The sequence below is a fragment of the Panthera uncia genome, assembly GCF_023721935.1.
Source record: "Panthera uncia isolate 11264 chromosome B2 unlocalized genomic scaffold, Puncia_PCG_1.0 HiC_scaffold_24, whole genome shotgun sequence".
NCBI classification, from domain to species: Eukaryota; Metazoa; Chordata; class Mammalia; order Carnivora; family Felidae; genus Panthera; species Panthera uncia.
In genome coordinates, this window is record NW_026057580.1 from 14674849 (window position 1) to 14696283 (window position 21435).

A 21435-nucleotide genomic window follows, 5' to 3' on the forward strand; every position below is an offset into this window, starting at 1 on the left:
AAGAACACTCCCACCATTTTTAGCAAAGACTGCCACGTTTGGTCTGCAAGGCTCAGGTCTGCTGTGGACTTCTACACTGCTTCCGTCAGCCCTTCCTGTCTCCGGACCCCAAACCTGCTTAAGCTAAGCTGCGAGCTGGGAGCTAAGCTTCAGAATCGCTGGATTAGTCTGGAAGAGTTAATGCACTCCAGAGTACTTAATTTTCTCCTAGGGAGTCATCCGCTCATTGGTAGGAAATAGATGAGTAAGCAGTCATTATCAACTCCACAGGGTAGTTCTAGCACAGGGGAGCAAATAATCCAGAGGACGACATGCACTCAAAGCTTATTTATTGTGAAATAAAGGAGGCAAGCAGCATTTTACTGAATAGAAGTCACATCATGACATCACCGATTGCTCTATTACTAGCATCATACATTTCCCGTGGGCATCACAGGATTTCTTTTCAGGATTTCATAGTACACATTTCAGGCAGAAGTCCTAAGTAATTGGTTCAGATGCTGTTACTGGCCTTGACATCATTTTCTTTGTGTTTCTATACATTAACAAAAATATTACGTCCTAACCCATAATTACAAACACCTTCGATCAAAAGAGTGCTTTCACCTTCATTAAAATACAAATCAATATATCAGTCAGCACACCTTTACTGAATAAACCTTATAGAGAGTGCTGCCCAAGGTGTAGCTGAGCACAGAATGAGTGTAAGACATGCTCCAGGTCTTAGAAAGCTATCATTTCACCCACCCTTTCAGCACTAGACATGTTTCCCATAAAGAATTATATTACTATAGCTTAAGAATTCCAATTGCCACTTAAGGATCATATAAGAAAAGTAGAAAATTTCCAGAAATTATCATTTAACATTTTTTTTAGAGTCGAAGACTTTTAGCCTTTTTCAAAATAGAAATTTAAGTATGTTGCCTTCACAATTTACTCAAATTTTCATTCAAATGGCATTATGTCTATTTACAGTTTTAATACAGTTATGCATGAAACCAAACTACAACTTCTTAAGAAGCGTCTCTTTTTTTTTTGAATCATTTAAACATTTTCTATAAACCACTTTTCAGGTCTCTATATCAGTGAGAGTGATGTCTGATTCTGGGTCTACTCTTACGTTACCAAACACACCTACCATTTCGACATTCTCTTGAATTAAATCCTAAAACAAAGTTAAGCAGTAGAGCTCAGGTCTAGATGCTTCCAGGCTAGTGGATGGGGGCAATCACTCTTCCAGAAGGCCCTGGCCCTCCTTAGGCTCAACCGATGTCATTTTCTTTGTTTAAATTCAATGTGGCATTGTCCTTCTGGCTGTTGGACACCTAGCAAATGGAGAGAACTCTAAAAGCAGAAATGGAGAAGAAATACAGACATCAAGAGACATAAGCCAACAGTATTAGACCAAAGGTTTATTCAATTGTGATGATCTCTAAAAGGTACAGAGTCTAGATTTGAAAGAGTGGATGTATTTGCTTGATGCATTTCAAAATGTCAGGCATCATTTTTTAGCCTTCCATTCAAGGAACAGAACATTTGCAACCTGTTCTATCAGCCTTGAGGGCTGAGGGATAGTGAAGAGCAAGGAAATGGTAATCAGTTCAATTTAAATCCTCAGTCTATGGTCAAGTTTGAACACAACAAGGCATAGAATGGGCTTCTTAATAAGGACGTTCTTAGGGGAGTTAAGAGGATGAGTTGCAGGGTTACCAGGGACTCCTTGAAGTTGCAACGACAAATTTGTGTGTATGGAAAGTTATGTTCTTTTCTAGAAAGGGATCCATAGGTTTTGTGAGATTATCTAAGGATCCGTGACCCCCCAAAAGGCAAAATGGAACAAAGCCAACCAACGGGATGAGAAAAACTCCACAGTGTTAGCAAAAATGTGCTTGTTTTGGCAAGACAATTGAAGTTGGTCTTATAAATGCCCCAAACGAATAGCTCTTATTGTCAGTATCTGGACACTGCTCCCCGGTCACAGATCTTGTAAAGCTCATTGTTTGCTTCTCAATGAGAGCTGAAATTAATTTTCTAAGACTCTTTGAGGTAAAATAAAGCACGGGGCTTTTGAAAAATTAAAATTGGGGATTCTAGCATTTGATTTTTGCTACTACAAGTATATTTCTTTGGGGAAGCTGATTTCCAAGCCCAGCGATGCCCTTGTACTTGACAAAAGAGCGTTCAGAACATGCCCTGGCAACCCATCCCCTCCCATCTCTACAAGAGCCTGGTACCGTGAAGGCCATTTCCTGCATTTTCTTGATCACCTCATTTTGCAATTTATTAAAATAAGTCCAATAATTAAATAATTTTTTTTTTAAATTTTTTTTCAACATTTTTAATTTATTTTTGGGACAGAGAGAGACAGAGCATGAACGGGGGAGGGGCAGAGAGAGAGGGAGACACAGAATCGGAAACAGGCTCCAGGCTCCGAGCCATCAGCCCAGAGCCTGACGCGGGGCTCGAACTCACGGACCGCGAGATCGTGACCTGGCTGAAGTCGGACGCTTAACCGACTGCGCCACCCAGGCGCCCCTATAATTAAATAATTTTAATCGATCTCTTTCTAGAATGAGAATTGCGACGTGAAATGCCACTTGAGATCATGAGAATTCACTTAGACATATACTTTTTCTAAACTGAGATAACATTTCTTTTTTTGAGATATTTCTCCCAAAAATGTTCTTAGTAGTGTCAAAACAGAAATAGGATGTGTGTAGAATAGTATGATAAATATAACTAATGGAATTCTTAGCTAGGAAAAAGGACTGGGCAAAAGCTTGCCTAAGGAACTGGTCAAAATTACAGACCTCTAGGCTTAGGTGTTACGGGGTTTGGACAAACGTCCTCCTTCTAATCTGATAAGGATTCTCGTGTCCTCTCACTGGTGGTAAAATATTTGGAGGGGGAATCAGTCCTGGGCAAAACTGTGACATCTAACTCAGTGGATCAGGAACTAGCATTTGGGGAGTATACGCCTGGCCCTGATCTTCATTTTGACAATGAAACCGTACGTGCTAAGAACCTTTGTGACGGGTTTTTTGATTTCCCTTCCATGGTAGGATTTTGAGGGCTTTTCATCCTGGTAGTTACTTGTACTCAAAATAGAAGTGCAAAAGAAATCAGGGGAAAGTGCCGAAATGTGCATATTTATGAGTAATACAACATTGTCTGTGTCACTTAGGCACTTACATAATTTCTATTGAAATGTCACCCAAGAGTTTTATTTATCCCTCCATACATTAGCCTTATTATATCAAGAGTAAATCAAAGCACAATATGCCATGTGAATAGCCCTGAAATTGCAATGCTTGATTTCTGAGCTCCATCCTCAGTTGAAACAGCACCTTTTATCCAGAATCTTCAAAATGACTTCCAAACATTTGAAATCAATTGAACTTTCCCTTATCACCTAGGACAGTGGTCCTCAAAGTGTGTTATCCAGATCAGCAGCATTAGCACCACTGGAAATTGGTTACAAATGCAAATTACTGAGCCCCTCCCTAGATATCCTAGATCAGGTACTCTAGAGGTGGGGCCGAGTATTCTGTGTTCTAAAATGCCCCCCACCTCCCCAGGTCATTCTGATGCTTGCCCCAGTTTGAAAGCCACTGGTCTAGGAGAACAGGCCTGTAGAAACACAGAGGAGTTAAATGACTAGAATATCGAATGGTCAGAGGAAGGAATAAGGTCATGGTCTTTTCACTTCTGTTTACTGTCTTTACTGCTGCTCACTGTCTTTGCTGCTTTCTGCTATGGTATTGCTTCCCAAATGGACCAAGGGCTATGACTTGCCTCCAAAACTGATGGGTCACTTTTGGACTCACAGACGTGCCTCTCTAGGGAAACAAGCCCAACATCAAGGCCATGTCTATTTAGCACAGGGAACAGGGTCAAAATTGGTAAATTCACTGAGGAGCTCCTTAACACTATAAATGGTGGAAACACTGCTATTTGGTCCCCGTCTTGTGACACTGTGGCACATACATTAGACCCAGAAGTAAGGGAATTAAGGGGCTATCTTCTCAGTCTGGTTTCATGTAAGACCCCCGTTAAGATCAAGCCTAGGTGAGGAAATTAGCAGCTCATCTCTAGCAATTCAAACTAAGGGGTTAGAATTTATACCAAATTTGAAAGCCATGGTATTCAAAATTCCAAAAACACTTACCTGTTTTGGTAATGGGTCCAGAAGACTACAGTCATATTTATAAAGTATTAAAATAATACATATTTGAATCTGTAACAGAGCAAACCACCTGAAAGAATAATATGAAATTGTCAGTGAAAGATGCATAAATCTCTACCAACAGAGAATATTTAGAAAGCACACATACAGATTTCAGAGCAAGTATGTTCTTCCACACAATATGAACTTTAACCATCAGAAGGATAGAGTAAGGAAGAATTTATTCTTTTCTTTTATAATTCTGTCTACTGCAGAGGGTAGATGGGATGATTAAATTGCTTAAAAATGTAGGTAAAATGCTTAGCCAGTGAAAGCACTCAATTAATGAGGGCCAGGTCTCCTTCAAAGTTTTAGATCAGTGCTTCCCGCCATGGTAGCCATTAGCTACACGTGGCTATTTAAACATAAATAAATTAAATTTAAACAAAGTTAAACATTTCAGTTCCTCAGCTGCTCTAGCCATATTTCAGGTACTCAATAGCCATACGTGGCTACTGGCCTCCCTACTGGACAGCACATCTTTAGAACATTTTGCATGATCACAGAAAGTTCTACTGGACACTCTTGTCTGCTTTAGACTCTTTTTGTCCATGAGAAATTACTGCCTGAATGTTCTATAGGCATCTCAAATTCCCCATAACCACCAAATATGATTACTTTTGTGATCGTTCACTAAGATGTCTCCAAACTTTTTGATCATATACCCTATAATGAAATATTTGAGCATACCTTACAATATATTGATACTCATTTACTTATAAAGTATATACACATACTACTCTATTAGTTTGCTATATACTTTGTAAGACACATACAAATAGAAACTAAAAATATTGAGAGATAGTATAAGTGGAATTCTGCTATTTTTTTTTGTGCATCTCTGTGGGTTGTTCTCCTCAGGGTAGGCAATGCCTTTTAGGGACCATAACTCTTAGTGAATACGATGAGTCCAACAGGTCAGAAAATTGGAAGTCATCACAGACTCACTCCCCTTCTTCGCTCTCTATATCCAATTAGGCACTGAGTCCTTTTGTTTTATCTTCTAAATACTTCCCCAATCCCTCCGCTTCTTGTCTTATCTCCAGTCCCTCCACTATTCCCTCAGTGCAGTTCATCATGATTTGCCTCCTGGATTACCAGATTAGCTCAGCTTTCAGATCAATTTCGTTGCTTCCAATTTCACTTCCCTCCACTCTGTCCTTCACTTTACCACTGGAGTGAACTTCCTAAAACATAAATCTGTCACTATGTCCTCAGTGTACGTAAACACACACACAATCTGCCGATGGTTCCCATTTCCTTCCAATTGACAACAGAGAATACAGCCTTTGAAGATATGCCCCCACCTCTCTCCCCAGCCTCCTCCCCACTGATAGCTCCTCTTTGACACCCATGTTCTAGCCACCCCGTGTACCTGACAGTTCCCGAACGGTGACGCTCTCTTGCAAGCCCTTCCCCTGCCCAAGGCTTGGTCTCCTCTGGAGGCATTCTCTGACCACTTGCTTCTGAGATGAGATGCCCCTCCTCTCCACTTCTGTGGTCCCCTGTGCACATCTCAGCCACACCACCTATTGCACTGAATTGCAATTGCTTATCGAATTGCCATTTCTCTCCTAGAGGAGGAACTGTATTGTTGGGACTTAACAGTACAGAGCATACTATTGGTGCCTAATCACGTTACCTGAATGAATGAATGAATGAATGAGTGAGTGAGTGAATAGATGATGGAAAGGATGCCTTCCATAAAAGAGATTCAATTTCCTGCCCTTTTTAGCTCTCTTTCTCTGCATTTCGGTGGCACTTTACACATTCCTCCACCAATGTCCTTACCCTCCAATCCTACTATATCCTACCATGTTACAGTTAATGGTTTGTATGTCTGACTCCCCTTATAAACTTCAGTATTCACAAACAGTAGCAACCATGTTCTACTCATCTTGGAGTCCTCAATATTTGTTGATTGAGTGAATGAATGAATATGAATGACCTGATATTCACCTCAGGTAATTAGATTTGTTTCCTACTAGTATTCTTGAAACATCTCGAAACATTCTTGAAGCATCTTACTTCAAATGAAATCGGGAGTACTCCACATGTTGTTATAACCCACTTGGATGGCACATCACTTCTTCACAAATATTTGTGATGCGTATTTAACCCTACTTATTTATGAGTGCTAAAAATAATTTATTCTAAGAGACTATCAATGGCTATGAAATAGAACATACACAGTCTTTACTGCTTCAAATCAAAGAGCAATTCCAAGAAAAAGCAATTTTGCTAACCCATGTACAGGTTCAGAATTTCTCACAACTAAATTTCTGCCAGACTTCTAACGAATGGAACTTCTACTTCTGGCCATGTCCTGCCCTAAATAACTCAAAAAACTGAGCAAGATTCACAGTGTAGGATGAAAATTCCCAAGAGAAAAGGAATCAATGAGGTGAACTCTGCCAGAGAGTCTCCCGTTCTCTGTCCATGGCCGCTTCCAGGTCACGTGCAAGGAGGAGAAAGCCCACGCAGACTGGACAGTCTCACTAGATTAAAAAGACAAGAGATCAAAGTTCAGGGAAGCTAAAGAGACTGGAATTTGCAGGCAAGAATAAAAGAGAGGAGGGAGTTTCACAGAGAGAACAAGAATGCTTCAGAGAGCCACCTGGGGGTCTCCTGGAGTATTTGGTTGAGTACTAATCTCAGCATGTGTAAGAGGCAACTACTGAAGTGAAGATGAGAGATGAAAAAGAAAGCTAAGGAACAATAAGCTGAATAATGCCCAGGGCTCCCACAAGATATGGAAGTCTGTTCCCACATGCAAGAGTGAGGAGATCTTGTAACACATGGACAATTGAATAGGGTCTTTAAAGGTTATAGCCTTATGGGGCACCTGGGTGGCTCAGTTGGTTAAGCATCTGACTCTTGGTTTCGGCTCAGGTCATGATCTCACAGTTCACGAGTTCAAGTCCCGTGCGGGGCTCCACAATGACGATGCAGAGCCTGATTGGGATTCTCTCTCTCCTCTTCTCTCTCTGCCCTTCCCTGCTCTCTCTCTCAAAATAAAAAGAAATAATAAACTTAAAAAAATAAGGGTTATTGTTTTAATTAGAAGTGCATTATATTATCTTAAATTAAATGCCACTCCTGATTTTACCTTAACAAAGCTTAACAAGTCTTGAAAACTCATTTTTCTGAGCAACTTACTACATGCCACAGTAAAGCCTAAAACTAAAGAATACAATAAAATCTAGTATCCATGACACTTAAATTTTTTTTAATGTTTATTTATTTTTGAGAGACAGAGACAGAGAGAGAAAGAGAGAGAGAGAGCAAGAGTGGGGGAAGAGCAGACAGACAGGGAGACACAGAATCCGAAGCAGGCTCCAGGCTCTGAGCTGTCAGCACAGAGCCCAATGTGGGGCTCAAACCCAAGAACCGTTAGATCATGACCTGAGCCAAAGTTGGATGCTTAACCGACAGAGCCACCCAGGCAACTCCTAGTATCTATGACACTTAAAATTCATGTCTTGCATTTATTCAGAAATGGCCATGCCTAGAATAAACAGGGAAATATGAAACATGGGTGAGGGAAAAATCATTCAAAAGAAACAGACCCAGAAATGACAGATACTGTAGACAGCTAGTTAGATATATTCCGCGTGTTCAAAAGGTAGAAGCACAATGAAGAAAGAAATGGAAGATAAAAAAAAAATCAAACCTAACTTCTAGCAATGAAAATACAGTATCTTAAGTGAAAATACACTGGATGGAATTAACAGAAGACACTACAAAAGAAAAGATCATGGAACTTAATAGAACACTGGGAAATATCCCAAATGAAGTACATAGATTAAAAAGGGACTGAAAAAAGAAATAAACAGAGTATCAGTGACCTGTAAAATACCATCACACAGTCTAACATATGTGTAATTTGGAGATACAGAGAAGTGGGCAGGAAAAATATTTGAAGAAATAGAAGCTGAAACATTTCCAGATTTGTTAAAACTGTTAGTTTACAGAGCTAAGAAGCACAATGAAGCGAAAGCAAAAGAAACATAAAGAAAACTATTCCAAGACAAATCAGAAGCAAATCGTTAAAAAAAACAGTGACAAAGAAAAAAGTCTTAAAAGCAGTCGGGGAGTGGGGAGACAGAAGGAAGGAAGGAAGGAAGGAAGGAAGGAAGGAAGGAAGGAAGAAAGAAAGAAGGTCACAGGTCACAACCTCTCATCAGAAATCATGAAAGCGGAAGACAACAGAACAACATCTTTGAGGGGTGTCTGGGTGGCTTAGTTGGTTAAGCCTCTGAATCTTGCTTTCGGCTCAGGTCATGATCTTACACTTCGTGAATTCAAGCCCCACATCGGGCTCTGATCTGACAGTGCAGAGCCTACCTGGGATTGTCTCTCTTTCTCCCTCTCTCTCTGCCCCTCCCCTGCTCACTCTCTATCTCTCTCTTAAAATAAATAAATAAACTTTAAAAAAGTTTAAAAAACAAGAACAATATCTTTGAAGAGTTGAAAGAAAAAAAAGTAAACATTGTTCTTAATAACAATACGCTGACTCTATTATGAGAGAAACTTGCCTTGATGATTTGGGGGTAAATATTTAATTTCCTCTTTATAGGTTTAAAGTGTAGTATCTTGTGGGGAAAAAATGATGGTCTTTGAGACATATGTGAAATAGAGAAAGACAGAGAGATGTTGAAATGGCAGTCAATTATTGAGTAGAGAATTTAAAGGATAAACATGTGTACGTATCTTAAGACAGTTGTCCTGAGAGCCCCTGGTGTTATTCTACACTCAGACTTTGAGAAAGGTACTCATGGAGGAAGGGAGATGGGTCTTTGAGTGAAATCGACACCCCAGGCGCAGGATGAGGTGAAGAGGACAGTAACCACTCTGTGATTATTTTGCAACAGACAAGCACAGCCTGTGTGCAAGGGCCAACGGTAGGAATGGGGGATTTCCTGGGCTATGGGAAAAGAAATATTTTAGATCCATTTTTTTATCTTTCCCTGACTATCCCACAGGCATACCTTGTTTTGTTGCATTTCACGGATACCGCCTTTTGTACAAACTGAAAGGTGGTGGCAGTCCTGCCTTGAGCAAGTCCTTCGGCGCCATTTTCCAAGGCCATGTGCTCACTTTGTGTCTCTGCGTCACATTTTGGCAATTTGCACAAAATTTAAAACTTTTGCACTATTATTATGCTTAGTACGGTGGTCTGTGATCAGTAATTACTACTCACTCCAAGTTCAGATTAGCTTACAGTTAGGATTTTTTTTTTCTCTAGCAATAAGGTATTTTTAAGGTTAGGTATGTGCATTTTTGAGACATAATGCTACTCCACACTTAATGGGCTACGGTGTAGCATAGAAGCGTAACTTTTATATGCGCTGGGAAACCAAAAATTTCATTTGACTCACTTTAGTGCGATATTAGCTTTGTTGCAATGGTCTGGAATCAACTGTGTCATTTTTTAAAAAACATCAGTCAAGCGTGATGCATCTTTATGGCCCTGTGTGACACCGCTATGAAGAACAAAGAGACGATAAAATGTCAGGAAGCATGAAGAGCCTCACTTTCCTCTCTCTCCTGGAGACAGGGTCACACAAACAGCGTCTCATCTACCATGAGAAGCTGGGAGTCTAGTAGACATCACAGGACACTACGGGTCAGATTTGGAAGGGACACCTGGGGTGTGGATATACACTACTTGCTTTTCCTCCTTACTCTTCCTGGAAGGGAGGGACATTTATGGGACCAGTGAACAGGCACTGAGGTTACATACTAAGAGTTCTGACGATAACATGAGATCTCCATTCATTCATCCATTCAATGTGCACTGTCTTTATGTGCTTTATGCTCTTCTAAGTGCTGAAGTTACAGCAGTAAACAAACAAAAACACCATTCACACTTTTCATAAGAATGCTTAAATTCTAGAAGAGAGGTAGTAAGCAGGCAGCACATAAACAAGCAATGCAGATATCAACCATGAGAATAAGTACTACAGTAACAAATAAGACAAGATAAAGGGAAAGGAAATGTGGCGTGGGCTAAAATATTTCGGATGAGGAAGTCCTCTCTGATGAGGGGACATTTCAGCAGACATTGGAATGATGTAAGAGGGTGCAACATATGAATATCCGGGCACAGAATTCCACACAGAGGGAACAGAAAGTGCAAAAATCCAGAGGAAGGAGAATGAGGAAAAAAGAAGAGGCTAGTGTTGCTAGAGATGAGCAAGAAAAGGGGAATGTCAGAGAGACCCCCCAGGCAAGTAGAGAGCCCGTGGGGGCCTGCTGAAGACTACATCTCATTCTGTGAGATGGGAAACCATTGAATAGCTCTGAGCAAATGTGACTTAAGTTTCAAAAGAATCATTCTGGCTGCTCCATGGAGAACAGAACATATCGTGATGTAAATGGAAGCCAGAAGACTGGTTGAGGAAGCCATTAGGATTTTCCAGACAATAGAAAGTAGGGCCTTGGACCAGGATGGTAGAAATAGCCATGAGCCACACAGAACAGGTGAACACAAAGGAAGGGAAGCAAAAATAATAGGAAAACAGGGAGGGGGACAAAACATAAGAGAGTCTTCAATATGGAGAACAAGCAGAGGGTTACGGGAGGGGTGGTGGGAGGGGGGACGGGCTACATGGGTCCGGGGCACTAAGGGATCTACTCCTGAAATCATTGTTGCACTAGATGCTAACTTGGATGTAAATTAAATAAGTAAAAATAAAAATAATAAATAATAAGTTAAGAAAAAGAAAAAGAAATAGTCATGAGCCAGAGTGAGAGACCGGATATACTCTGCACAGTGGGCTGACGGTTTGCCTTCTGGATGCGGAAGACTGAGCCAAGAATGAGTTCTGACCCGAGGAAATGAGTTTCTGACCTGAGGAAATGCAAGAATACAGTCGCTATTTACCTCAGCCACGGAAAGGACGAAAGGAGGAGCAGGGTGGGGAGCTATCGCCTGGAACTCGGTTCTGGAACTGCTAAGCTTAGCTTGCTATGCACCAGTGGCCTGGAGACATCACTGCAGATGCTGAGTGGAGGCTGAGTAAATGGGCCTGACGTTTAGGAGGGATTCAGTCAGGACTGGAGCCATAAGGGATATAAATACAGAGTCTTCATTATTCAGACGATTATTTAAAGCTGTGGGACAGGATGTGATCACTTAGGAAGTAAGTTAAATAGGAAACAAAACAAAACAAAACAAAACCAACTGGCAATCCGACGAGACCGTGCTGGGGACATTCCAAAATTTGGAAGTCAGGAAGGTGAGGGAGAGGAGCAAAGGACACTGCTAAGGAGGAGCCAAAGGGGTAGAATAACAAAAAGAGAGCGGTATCTCTAAATCCCCATGAAGTATTTCATGGAGGGCACGAGCCCCGGATCAAATGGAAAACGTGGCAAGGAGCGCCAACATGTGAAATCAGTCACCAAGTTCCCAGCTACTAAAAAGACCAACTCTTCTCAGTACTTAGCGCCCTTCCTGGAAGTAAATTAGATGAGATCACTTCTTCAGATAACTAAGCTGACACTTTGTGTCAGTGGAATAAGCAGTGACTTCCCGGATACTCAGTGTGCTCACCTGGCAAAATACTGGCTAATTTTGCATCTGTGAATTACAAAACAGTTTGGTAGGTTCCACTTTATCCAGATGGTCCTATTTTCTCCTAACTCTGGCTTTGGCACTTCTCTAACGTTACTTTGCTATAGACCGTGCACTTCTCCGAGCTCGGCTCCCTGGCATAAAGGACCTTGGCACTCTGTCCAGTCCTTGGAGGAGAGGCACTGTAGCAGCGTGAGGACAAAATAACCACTTGGGCGGGCAGGGTGGCAGGCACTCCAGTGGAGAAGGCACTCTGGCCAGAAGGACAACCTGTTCCCAGGCACTGTCTCACAAGGGGCCCTGGAACATCTAGGGCCCCGTGACTGCTTCACACCCTGCCCCGCAGAAGGTGAGGTGATGAGAGACGAAACTGGCAGAGTGGGAGGAGTCCGTGGAGGGTTTGAATGACAGTGTTGGGTCTTTGATCCTGAAAAGTGCTACAGACCCAGGGAATAGGTTGTGCTTATTGAAAACTTATACCTATGTGTGAAAATGACATTCCCTTAAGCATTATTACACACAGAAGACCCTCCATGCGGACTTCCTCTATCACACAGATGAGAATGCAAACAATGTTCACAAGCTATTTAGGAGTAAACATGTTAGGGGCACCTAGGTGGCTCAGTTGGTTAAGCATCTGACTTTGGCTCAGGTCATGATCTCATGGTCCGTGGGTTCGAGCCCCGTGTCAGACTCCTGGTTGGTAACACAGAACCTGTTTTGGATCCTCTGTCCCCTTCTCCCTCTGCCCCTCTCCCACTCATTCTCTCTCTCTCTCTCTCCTCTCTCTCAAAGTAGATACACATTTTTTAAAAAAGAGTAAACATGTTAGAAATACTACGCATACTTTGATTAGAAATAATTAGAGAGAATATTCACCAATTCATTAGAAGAGCTTCCCACTATAATCTGTAAGGCATTTCCTTAACAAACTTTAGTCCCTGCAATGTTCCTTAAAATCATAAAGCTACACTTCCCTTAAGGTAAAATTACAGTTGGGGCTTTTGACCAACTTCATACTGTGCATTAGAGAGGCTTTAATATTTTTCTTCTTTTATCTTTGAGTGTTAAGTTAGTTATTAAGTTCGTATTAGTTATTAGAAGAGCATAAATATTAACATATTTCATACTAGTTCTAACCATTTTGACTGATATCCTAGCTAAAGGAAAGGTAAGATGCATTAATAATACAGATAATAAATAATATGTGCTAAAAATAGTTTTCTCCAAATCCAAATATTTGAATATTATAGCAAAATTACCTCAGCTATTCACTAAATACAGTCATTTTTTATGCAATTGCAAAAAATAGTGTTTTCTAGCCTTTACCATGTTATTGAATTTTGTTTGAGGCCTGAGATGTCCGAGACTGACACACACATACCTATGACATTAAAAGCTTTTTATGTCACAGAAAATGGGCTTCCTAAAGTATTTTTAACAGAAGCAAGCTGAGCTCTGTTCACGTTAGGGTTGTTTTTGTAATGCTCCTGTGTCAAAACAATGAAGATAATGAGGCATATTATTTATAACAGATTTATTTTTCACACTTACGAGAACCACATAACACATCTACAAATAAAGCTCGTTAAAATATAAACATACTGAAAATTCCTTAAATACGTAGTGCTCGTGTGTCTCCCCCGTTGGTAGATAAATGTTCAAGGAGCGCCATACAGACACGGAGAGCACGGAGTCTGACAAAACACATGCTACCTCGCAGACCTCACACTAGTAATGCATGTGGAGAGATGCAAAGGGTGACAATATGAGGCCAAGACAGAGACCAAAGGGCTATGGACATTTGGAGCCTGGAGAGAGCCCTGTGGTCTGGAGCAATCAACAGGAACTTCTGTGGAGGTCAAACTTGAGCTAGACCTTGATGGAAGGCAACGGGGCTCTAAGGAAGTAGGCCCTCACCTGGAGTCAGGGCATTCCAGACCCAGCGAGTGCAGGAACAAGCGAAGGAATGGGCATTGCAGTTGGGGGCGGCTGGTAGCCCCTTTGGGGAGGGCACTGCCAGATGTTCAGAAAGATGCAATCGGCCTAGAACTCCAGGCTCTCCGTGACGCTCTGTAGGTGACGTCACCAGAGTCTTAACGAGAGTGACCAACTGAGATGATTATTTGAGGAAAAGCAATCCGCACGCAGTAAGACGGGTTGAAAGAAGAGATGATAGAACCTGGGAGAAGGGTTAAGGAAACTGCAATGTCACCTGCTGGTGAGGCATGAAGACCTGGTTTGGGGGGGGGGGGGGGGGCGGGGGGCGTGGAAGGCCAAAAAGAGGGAAGAGCAAAGGGTCACTCTGGAAGGCCAGGGGTCTAGAGCAGCCCTTCGTCAAAAAGAAACAGGGAGTACTCAAGGAATGATAAGATTACGGGAAATGAATGATCTTGGTTTTAGATGTCTTGATGTTGAGATCGCCTCCCTCTCTTGCTTTTGGAAGGAAAATCTCTTGCTTTTTTTTTTTTTTTCCTACCAGAAGAGTCACTGCGGGCAATGCCAGCATGGGCTGGAAACCTGCCATGGTTGCCAGGGGCAGGGGCTCTGAAGTATATTCCTAGTTGCTACCAGCTGCGGCTTATGAAAATAGAATGATCTCGCCCTGGAATTCAGAGAAGGCAGCAGACAGACATACTTTCACAGGCATCCTCCACGGAAGCATGGTTATTCAAGTTAAAGGGGAAGTACTGTCCCCACAACCTCATCCGCCCAAGAGATCTTTCAGGAAAATGAAATCAATTTGGCGGCAGGAGGCAAAGCAATCTGACCCAGCGGTTGTCAAACGTTAGCCTGTGTCAGAATCCCCTGGAAAGCTTGTTAAAACACAGATCGCTGGGCCCCGCTCTGGAAGTTTCCCATTCGGGGAGGTCTGGGGAAGGGCCCAAGAATTTGCATTTTTTGCAAGTTTCCAGGTAATGTTCCCACCGGTGGTCCGGGAATCACACTTTAAGAATCACTGATCTAGGGGCGCCTGGGTGGCGCAGTCGGTTAAGCGTCCGACTTCAGCCAGGTCACGATCTCGCGGTCCGTGAGTTCGAGCCCCGCGTCAGGCTCTGGGCTGATGGCTCGGAGCCTGGAGCCTGTTTCCGATTCTGTGTCTCCCTCTCTCTCTGCCCCTCCCCCGTTCATGCTCTGTCTCTCTCTGTCCCAAAAATAAATAAAAACGTGGAAAAAAAAAAATTAAAAAAAAAAAAAAAAAAGAATCACTGATCTAGAGGAATTTGATGAGGAGAAAGGGAAAAGACTATGTTAGAAGATGTATTTTATCATCCTTTTTTAGTTGTAGTACTACAATCACAATGATAAAGATTATCTCAGGTATACATACGGGAAGCTCTATGGTTAGGGCACCGGACTCTTGATTGGGGGTGATGATGAGGGCAGAATGTGTGGAGTGAGCAGGTAGACACTTACATTAAATAAGAATAAGGTGGGAAGGGAAGAGTGGGAACAGGGTAAGTGGGAGAGAAGGACAAGAAAAAAGCCTATGGAAAAGGGAAGAGAATGGGAGCTATTTAATAGGGGAAGAGGAGGTGAGACAGCAGATAAGAAAACAAACAGGGACAGGATGGGAAAAACCTCTGCCCTTCCTCTAACTTGAGAGATTGTCTTCTGTTTCATCAAAGCTGGAGGGCACTCTCCGGAGGTCACTTTGAGGTGCTACCCATGACCCTGCCGCTACCCCTCCTAGTGACGGAACTCTCCTATGGATGCAATATGAGCGAGAAAGTTGGATACGACTTTGAACCTTCCTATTCAAGCAAAGGGCACAGGAATAGTACCGACTTCCGTAAGACTAAGTATGCACCAAATAGAAGTGATCTCATGGTATATTTTATTTTATTTTTTAATGTTTATTTTTGAGAGAGAGAGAGAGAGAGCATGAGCAGGGAGGTGCAGAGAGAAAGAGGGGGACAGAGGATACAAAGCCAGCTCCACGCTGACAGCAGAAAGCTGGATGTGGGGCTCGAACCCATGAACAGTGAGATCATGACCTGAGCCAAGTCGGACACTCAGCTGACTGAGCCACCCTCATGGTATATTTTAAATTCCAGACCTTCCAGAAAAAATTGAAGATGAGACACTTGCTTTTGTTTTGTGATGCACCCACAGTAAATGGGTACATCACCCCTCTGCAAAAGCCCATGCTATTTAGGAAGCAATTCATGGATACGGTCAGAGCACGTTAATACAATATTTCACAGAGTTCAACAAACCTTGGAAGCACACTTTTGCTTTTAAGGAAATTATGTTACTTAGGATGCTTTGGGTCGTAAGTGACAGAAAACCACATCAGACTGGTTTCCATACCGGAGGGAATGCATCGCTTTGTGTGCCTGAAAAACTAGAGCTGGCTGGCCTCGGGCAGAGAGGGCCCAGCAGCTCAGTGATGTTCCCAGAAAGCCAGTTTGCCCCTGCTGCTCTGCCCTGTGGTACCAACTTTATCCTAACACTGTCTGTTTTTATTGTCTCCGAATGGCTAACAACAACTTGGGGGGCCAAGTGCTTCTTTATTCACATCCTACAGGGAATGATTATTTTTGACCCAGAAGTCTCAACGGAAACCTTCGTAGTTCCTCGCACTGCTTAAAACATACGCCAACACTGAAACCAGTCACCATGGGAAGGGAACTGGGGGACAGGGATGGTATTTGCACATGGGCTTAGGGAACCATGCTCCACTGTTATGGAGCTGGGGGGATGGAATCTGCACCCCAGAATCCCATGGACCCCCGAAAGAAAATGAGGGAGGGGAAGAAAGGAGAAGGCGTTAGATGATAGGGAGGCAGTAACCGACAAGCAGTATGGTGACCCGGCACAGTTTTAATTCAGTTCTCACTTCCTTGCAATTAAACCCTCCTTCGGAACAGGAGACATCTCTCCCGTACAAGAGTAGTCACTGAGTTTGATGAGTGGAGAAAGATCAAAAAAATGGGGAGAGCGGTGGAAGATACCCAGCCTGGAGTGCTCTTTCTTTCTCTCCACAGATACAAATCCCGTGCAGGTTTTCTGTGCACCACAGAGGGGCTGGAGATCTACTTTGTAAATAAAAGGAAAAGAGGGTCTTTGCTATAATTTTTGCCCAGAAACGAACATGCTATATGTCGGAAGCACTTTGGCTTAAGTATCAAAAGTCAGTCCTGAATTGCTTCTTCTGTTCTTGACAGTCTTAAATCTTAGCCTCATAATGAAGTGTCAGAACAAGGTGGCTGGGAAAGCAATGACTACAATTTTGCCAGTGGTTTCTGGGCTCCTTTCAGCGAGTCACTGCTCCTCAGTAAAGCAGTAAGAAGAGAGATACATGGCTAAAAATTAATAAAGGAGTCTGGCAGCCTGACTCAGTCTTGGAATTAACCACATCCACCCTTCCCACCCTCATTCCTAACCCTTTTTATATGCCCTCCAGGACGTGTGCCCACAATAAGGAAAATGTTAGGAAACAATTATATAAGCAAATATAGTTTTTTCAGTTCTACTTGACAACCAGAGTTGAGGGGATGCGTTTGTTTATGTAACAAATGCCTCGAAATAAATTGAATTTGCAAGGTCTCACGAAATCCATTGGGATTTGAGTTTCCTCGCTCTTCAAAGCAATCAGCTCTTTCTAAGTATAAAAGGGAGAAAAGCTACTTACAGTACTTTGCAGCATACTGCAAAGATATTTTACTGAATAAGGCACAATTATTAAGATTATATTACCTTGAAATCAAACATATAGAAACAACTGTACACAGAGCTTAAAATCCCAACATACAGGTACATTACGTTACATTATATTACATTACATTACATTCCTACGAACTTTCTCTATATTGTTTATTGCTTATTACCATCTAGTCCATACAGCCTTTTCCAATCCCCCTCTTCGAAATTCCTACGGCAGTTACTACGTATACGTGTCATCTGGCATTTCTCACGGGTCATCTGACACTGTTAAGTAGGGCTTGTTTTTCATGTTGCTAGGGTCTCATCTCCCCAGCTATATTATAAGCAACTCAGGAAAGTTATGTGTCTTTGAATTTCCCCAGCGGTTCATGAAGTGACTTGAGTTAGACTATAAGTTCCTTGAGGGAAGGGACTTCATCCCTCATTTTGTTTTCCAAGGTAACTCCTAGAACGCTATCCTGGCATACAACATAGACTCCATAAATACTTCCTGAATGAAAGAATAAACATACTAATATTAGGTGCTCCGTAAATACCTGTTAGGTTGAATACTGCCACTACTAATCTACTACCAGCTGGATCTATGTTTGAATTAATTTTCCGATCACCGTGTGACTTTCTTTAGTAATTCAAGACAAGTCCATGACTTTGTAGCCCAGTACTGCCCCAGGATATAGGAAGGACCCAAACACGCACACACACAAAATAGAGATCGTAGTTGCTATTCCTGAGGACTCCACGCTTCATTTTTACTTCTCAAGTATTGTAGATTTACTCTTACTACAGCCTCTTCTTCTCCAAGCAAGCTTTTGTAAGTGAGGGGTCTTGCCAAAGATCAGGGCTATTGTTTTACAACTGGGATGTGACCCAGATCAATGAGCACTGGGATGCAGCCAGCCAGGCATCCTCGCGCAGGGATGGGAAGCAAGAGAAATGGGGGCTGTTGGCTTGCAAGGGGGTGGGGGATGTGGAGGGGGGTGCAGTACAGCAAGCACATCCCTTTGTGCTGAGGTCACAACTCTCAGAGATAGCCACGCCACACTGGAAATCCCCTGTTCTCTTTGTTTCAATTCATAGCTTCAGAGGAGAATGTCCGCTGTAAGGCAACTCCTCATTCTGCACGCTGCCATTGCCGAAGAAGCCTGACAGTTCATGTTGCTTTCTCCTGTTTGTTTTTCTGTACCACCAGACTTCTCCAGCAATAGAATTACTGGGAAGAGTTCCCTTCCTGCCAGTACCCAGGAGCTTCCTAGCTACCAGGAAGTGCCCAGCAAGGGGTTCTTCCGGCAAATGTATTTTCAGAATTCCCACTCTGCAGAGCCGGAACAATATTCTTCCATCGTGACTTCTGGTTGGCAGCTGACAGCAGTACCGGCTACTTATTTTGCAAACTCAGCAAAACCTTCTGTGTCCACTAATGAGAGGGCTTCTCACACCGCCTCGGTGGCCTGAACTCTAAGGGATGACAGCTGTGAGGCCACAAGGCTATGTGTTCATGATCAACTGTGGTCGTCGGCTACTTGAAAGGCAATTTTCTCTGACTCACAAAGTATTTGGTACACGAGAAAATAAGTTGGCTCTTGGTACACAAATTTAGAATGGGTGCAATTTTCTGAGGATTATGCTAAGGATCTGCGGGATTAAATTTCTAGTAGAGAGATCCATCTTGGTATAAAACTGTCCAAATGAAGTCATTCACTTTCCTGGAAAATCTTCTGTTTTGTTTGTCTTTAAAGACAATGTTTCTGGGGTTGGCTATGTAAAATACGTGATGGAAAAGTTAAGGACTTATAAAAGCAGAAACAATAGAAAAATGAGACTATGGAGGTTCTATTTATTGTTACATGTATTCAACATTCATATTTCTCCCACAGATTTTGGTTATATGATACATATTTTGCCACACCTCAGACTAAAAAGGTTTCAAAGGAAAATGTAACATCTTGTCCTCATACTTGATCCTGCACCTGATTTCTCTATTTTCACCATCTCTTTCAGCCACCTAGATTCAAGCCACAGTCCTCGAATCCTTCCCCTTGACTGATCCCGTTTCTTTTTTTTTTTTTAATTTTTTTTTTTTAACGTTTATTTATTTTTGAGACAGAGAGAGACAGAGCATGAACGGGGGAGGGTCAGAGAGAGGGAGACACAGAATCCGAAACAGGCTCCAGGCTCCGAGCTGTCAGCACAGAGTCCGACATGGGGCTCAAACTCACGGACCGTGAGATCATGACCTGAGCCGAAGTCGGCCGCTTAACCGACTGAGCCACCCAGGCGCCCCGACTGATCCCGTTTCTAATTAGTTTCCAAAATCTGGTAGATTCTACCACTCCAAGTCTCTCACATGGAATATAGCATAATTATATAACCTAAGCCATGCCCCACTCTAATCCATTCTATACAAAACCTTTTAACACTTCATTAGTGCCTTGTGAGCTGTGTACCAACCTCTCAACCGGGTATTAAGGGGCCTCCCCAATTGGGCCAATGTGTGTATTGAGTCTTTCTTCCCACCACTACCTGTAGTCTGATCTTAATAACAGTGAAACCATAAACCCTTCAACTACATACCCTTGTCCTTAATGACCCTTTGGTCACTCTGTTTTCTCAGTCTAGACGTTCACCTAACCCTTCAAAGGCCACTTTCCCCAGGAAATCTAAGATCATTCTGACCAGATACACCCTTTCTCTCAAATCTCCACAGTGTGGTGTTTGGGCATTTCTTACCCTGCATTCCTTGTAGTTATTTATGAACTCAATATCCTCCTTGCCTTCTCCTAGATAATCATCTCCTGAGGGCTGAGAACATGGCTTATTCTTGATTGAAGCTCCTGCAATACCCAGGGCACTGCCTTGCATAGAGGAAGAGCTCAGTACATTAAAAATGTATAGTTTCTGTACAAATAAGATACTTCTAACTAAGCTGAAATGTCATGGTCTCCTCTATCGTACCATTACTGTCAACCTCCAGCAAATGTCTGTCAGCCCCAAAAGATATCACAATAATTTCATAACAGCCTTTCTTAGAAAACAGTAATCATCAGTTAATCCTTGACCACTGGCTAATACTACATGCTTCACTGCAGGGCATTTTAGTCCCTGGTTTAAAACATTTCCAGCTCAATTTAAAAGATGGTTATATGGTAGCAGATGGCAGTTACATTGGTGGTGAGCACAGCATAACGTATAGAGAAGTTGAATCACTGTGTGCTACGCCTGAAACGAATGTAATGTTTTGTGTCAACTATACTGAAAAAATGTAAAACAAAACGAAACAAAACAAAAGCCCCCCAAGATCAATAAATAGTTCAAAATAAACTTCTGTAATAAAAGATAGTTATTAAGAAACTCTTTCGTCGTCATTGGGAATATATGTAAAGGGACCTGAAAAAAGTAACACCTATTGTTTTTAGAAGACCTACTCTGGGTGCACTGATAGTTAGTAGGTGACAAAGCAATAGCTGGGTTACAGGTGTTAAGAACCGCTTCTCCATAGGGGCGCCTAGGTGGCTCAGTCAGTTGAGCGCCCAGGTCTTGATTTCGGCTCAGGTCATGATCCCAGGGTCATGGGATTGAGCTCATGTGTCAGGCTCAGCACTGAGTGTGGAGCCTGCTTAAGATTCTCTGCCCCCCACCCCCACACACCTGTGTGCACGTTCCCACCAAAAAAGAAAAAAATGCTTCTCTAAAGTGAAAGTAATATGAAAAGTCAGGATGAACATAGAGGTTTTCCTTGATAATGTTTGCTTATTATACTGTGCTCCTAAAGGATCTGCACTCAGTTACAATGTTAGACTTTGGAGTTTCTTGATGTGTAAATCAGCATGCTTTCAGCTGTCAACAATGAAACCTTCAACTCAAACTGCTCTAAAAAATAATGTTTATGTCTATATCCATATATATATATGTATATATATATACCCATATATATATATACCCATATATATATATACCCATATAT

General features: G+C 42.1%; 1 protein-coding gene across 2 annotated transcripts in view; it reads right to left on the bottom strand.

Moving 5' to 3' along the window:
* Positions 1 to 321: 321 nt before the first annotated feature.
* Positions 322 to 21435, bottom strand: part of LOC125938524 (24-hydroxycholesterol 7-alpha-hydroxylase) — a 94303-nt gene continuing 73189 nt past the window's right edge. For both annotated transcript variants that reach the window (XM_049653748.1, XM_049653749.1), the window contains 2 exons: positions 4169 to 4256; positions 322 to 1344 (listed from right to left, as the gene is read on the bottom strand). In XM_049653748.1, coding sequence (XP_049509705.1) covers positions 1273 to 1344; positions 4169 to 4256 — 160 coding nt within the window. In that variant the 3' untranslated portion in view covers positions 322 to 1272. The remainder of the gene's footprint in view (positions 1345 to 4168; positions 4257 to 21435) is intronic.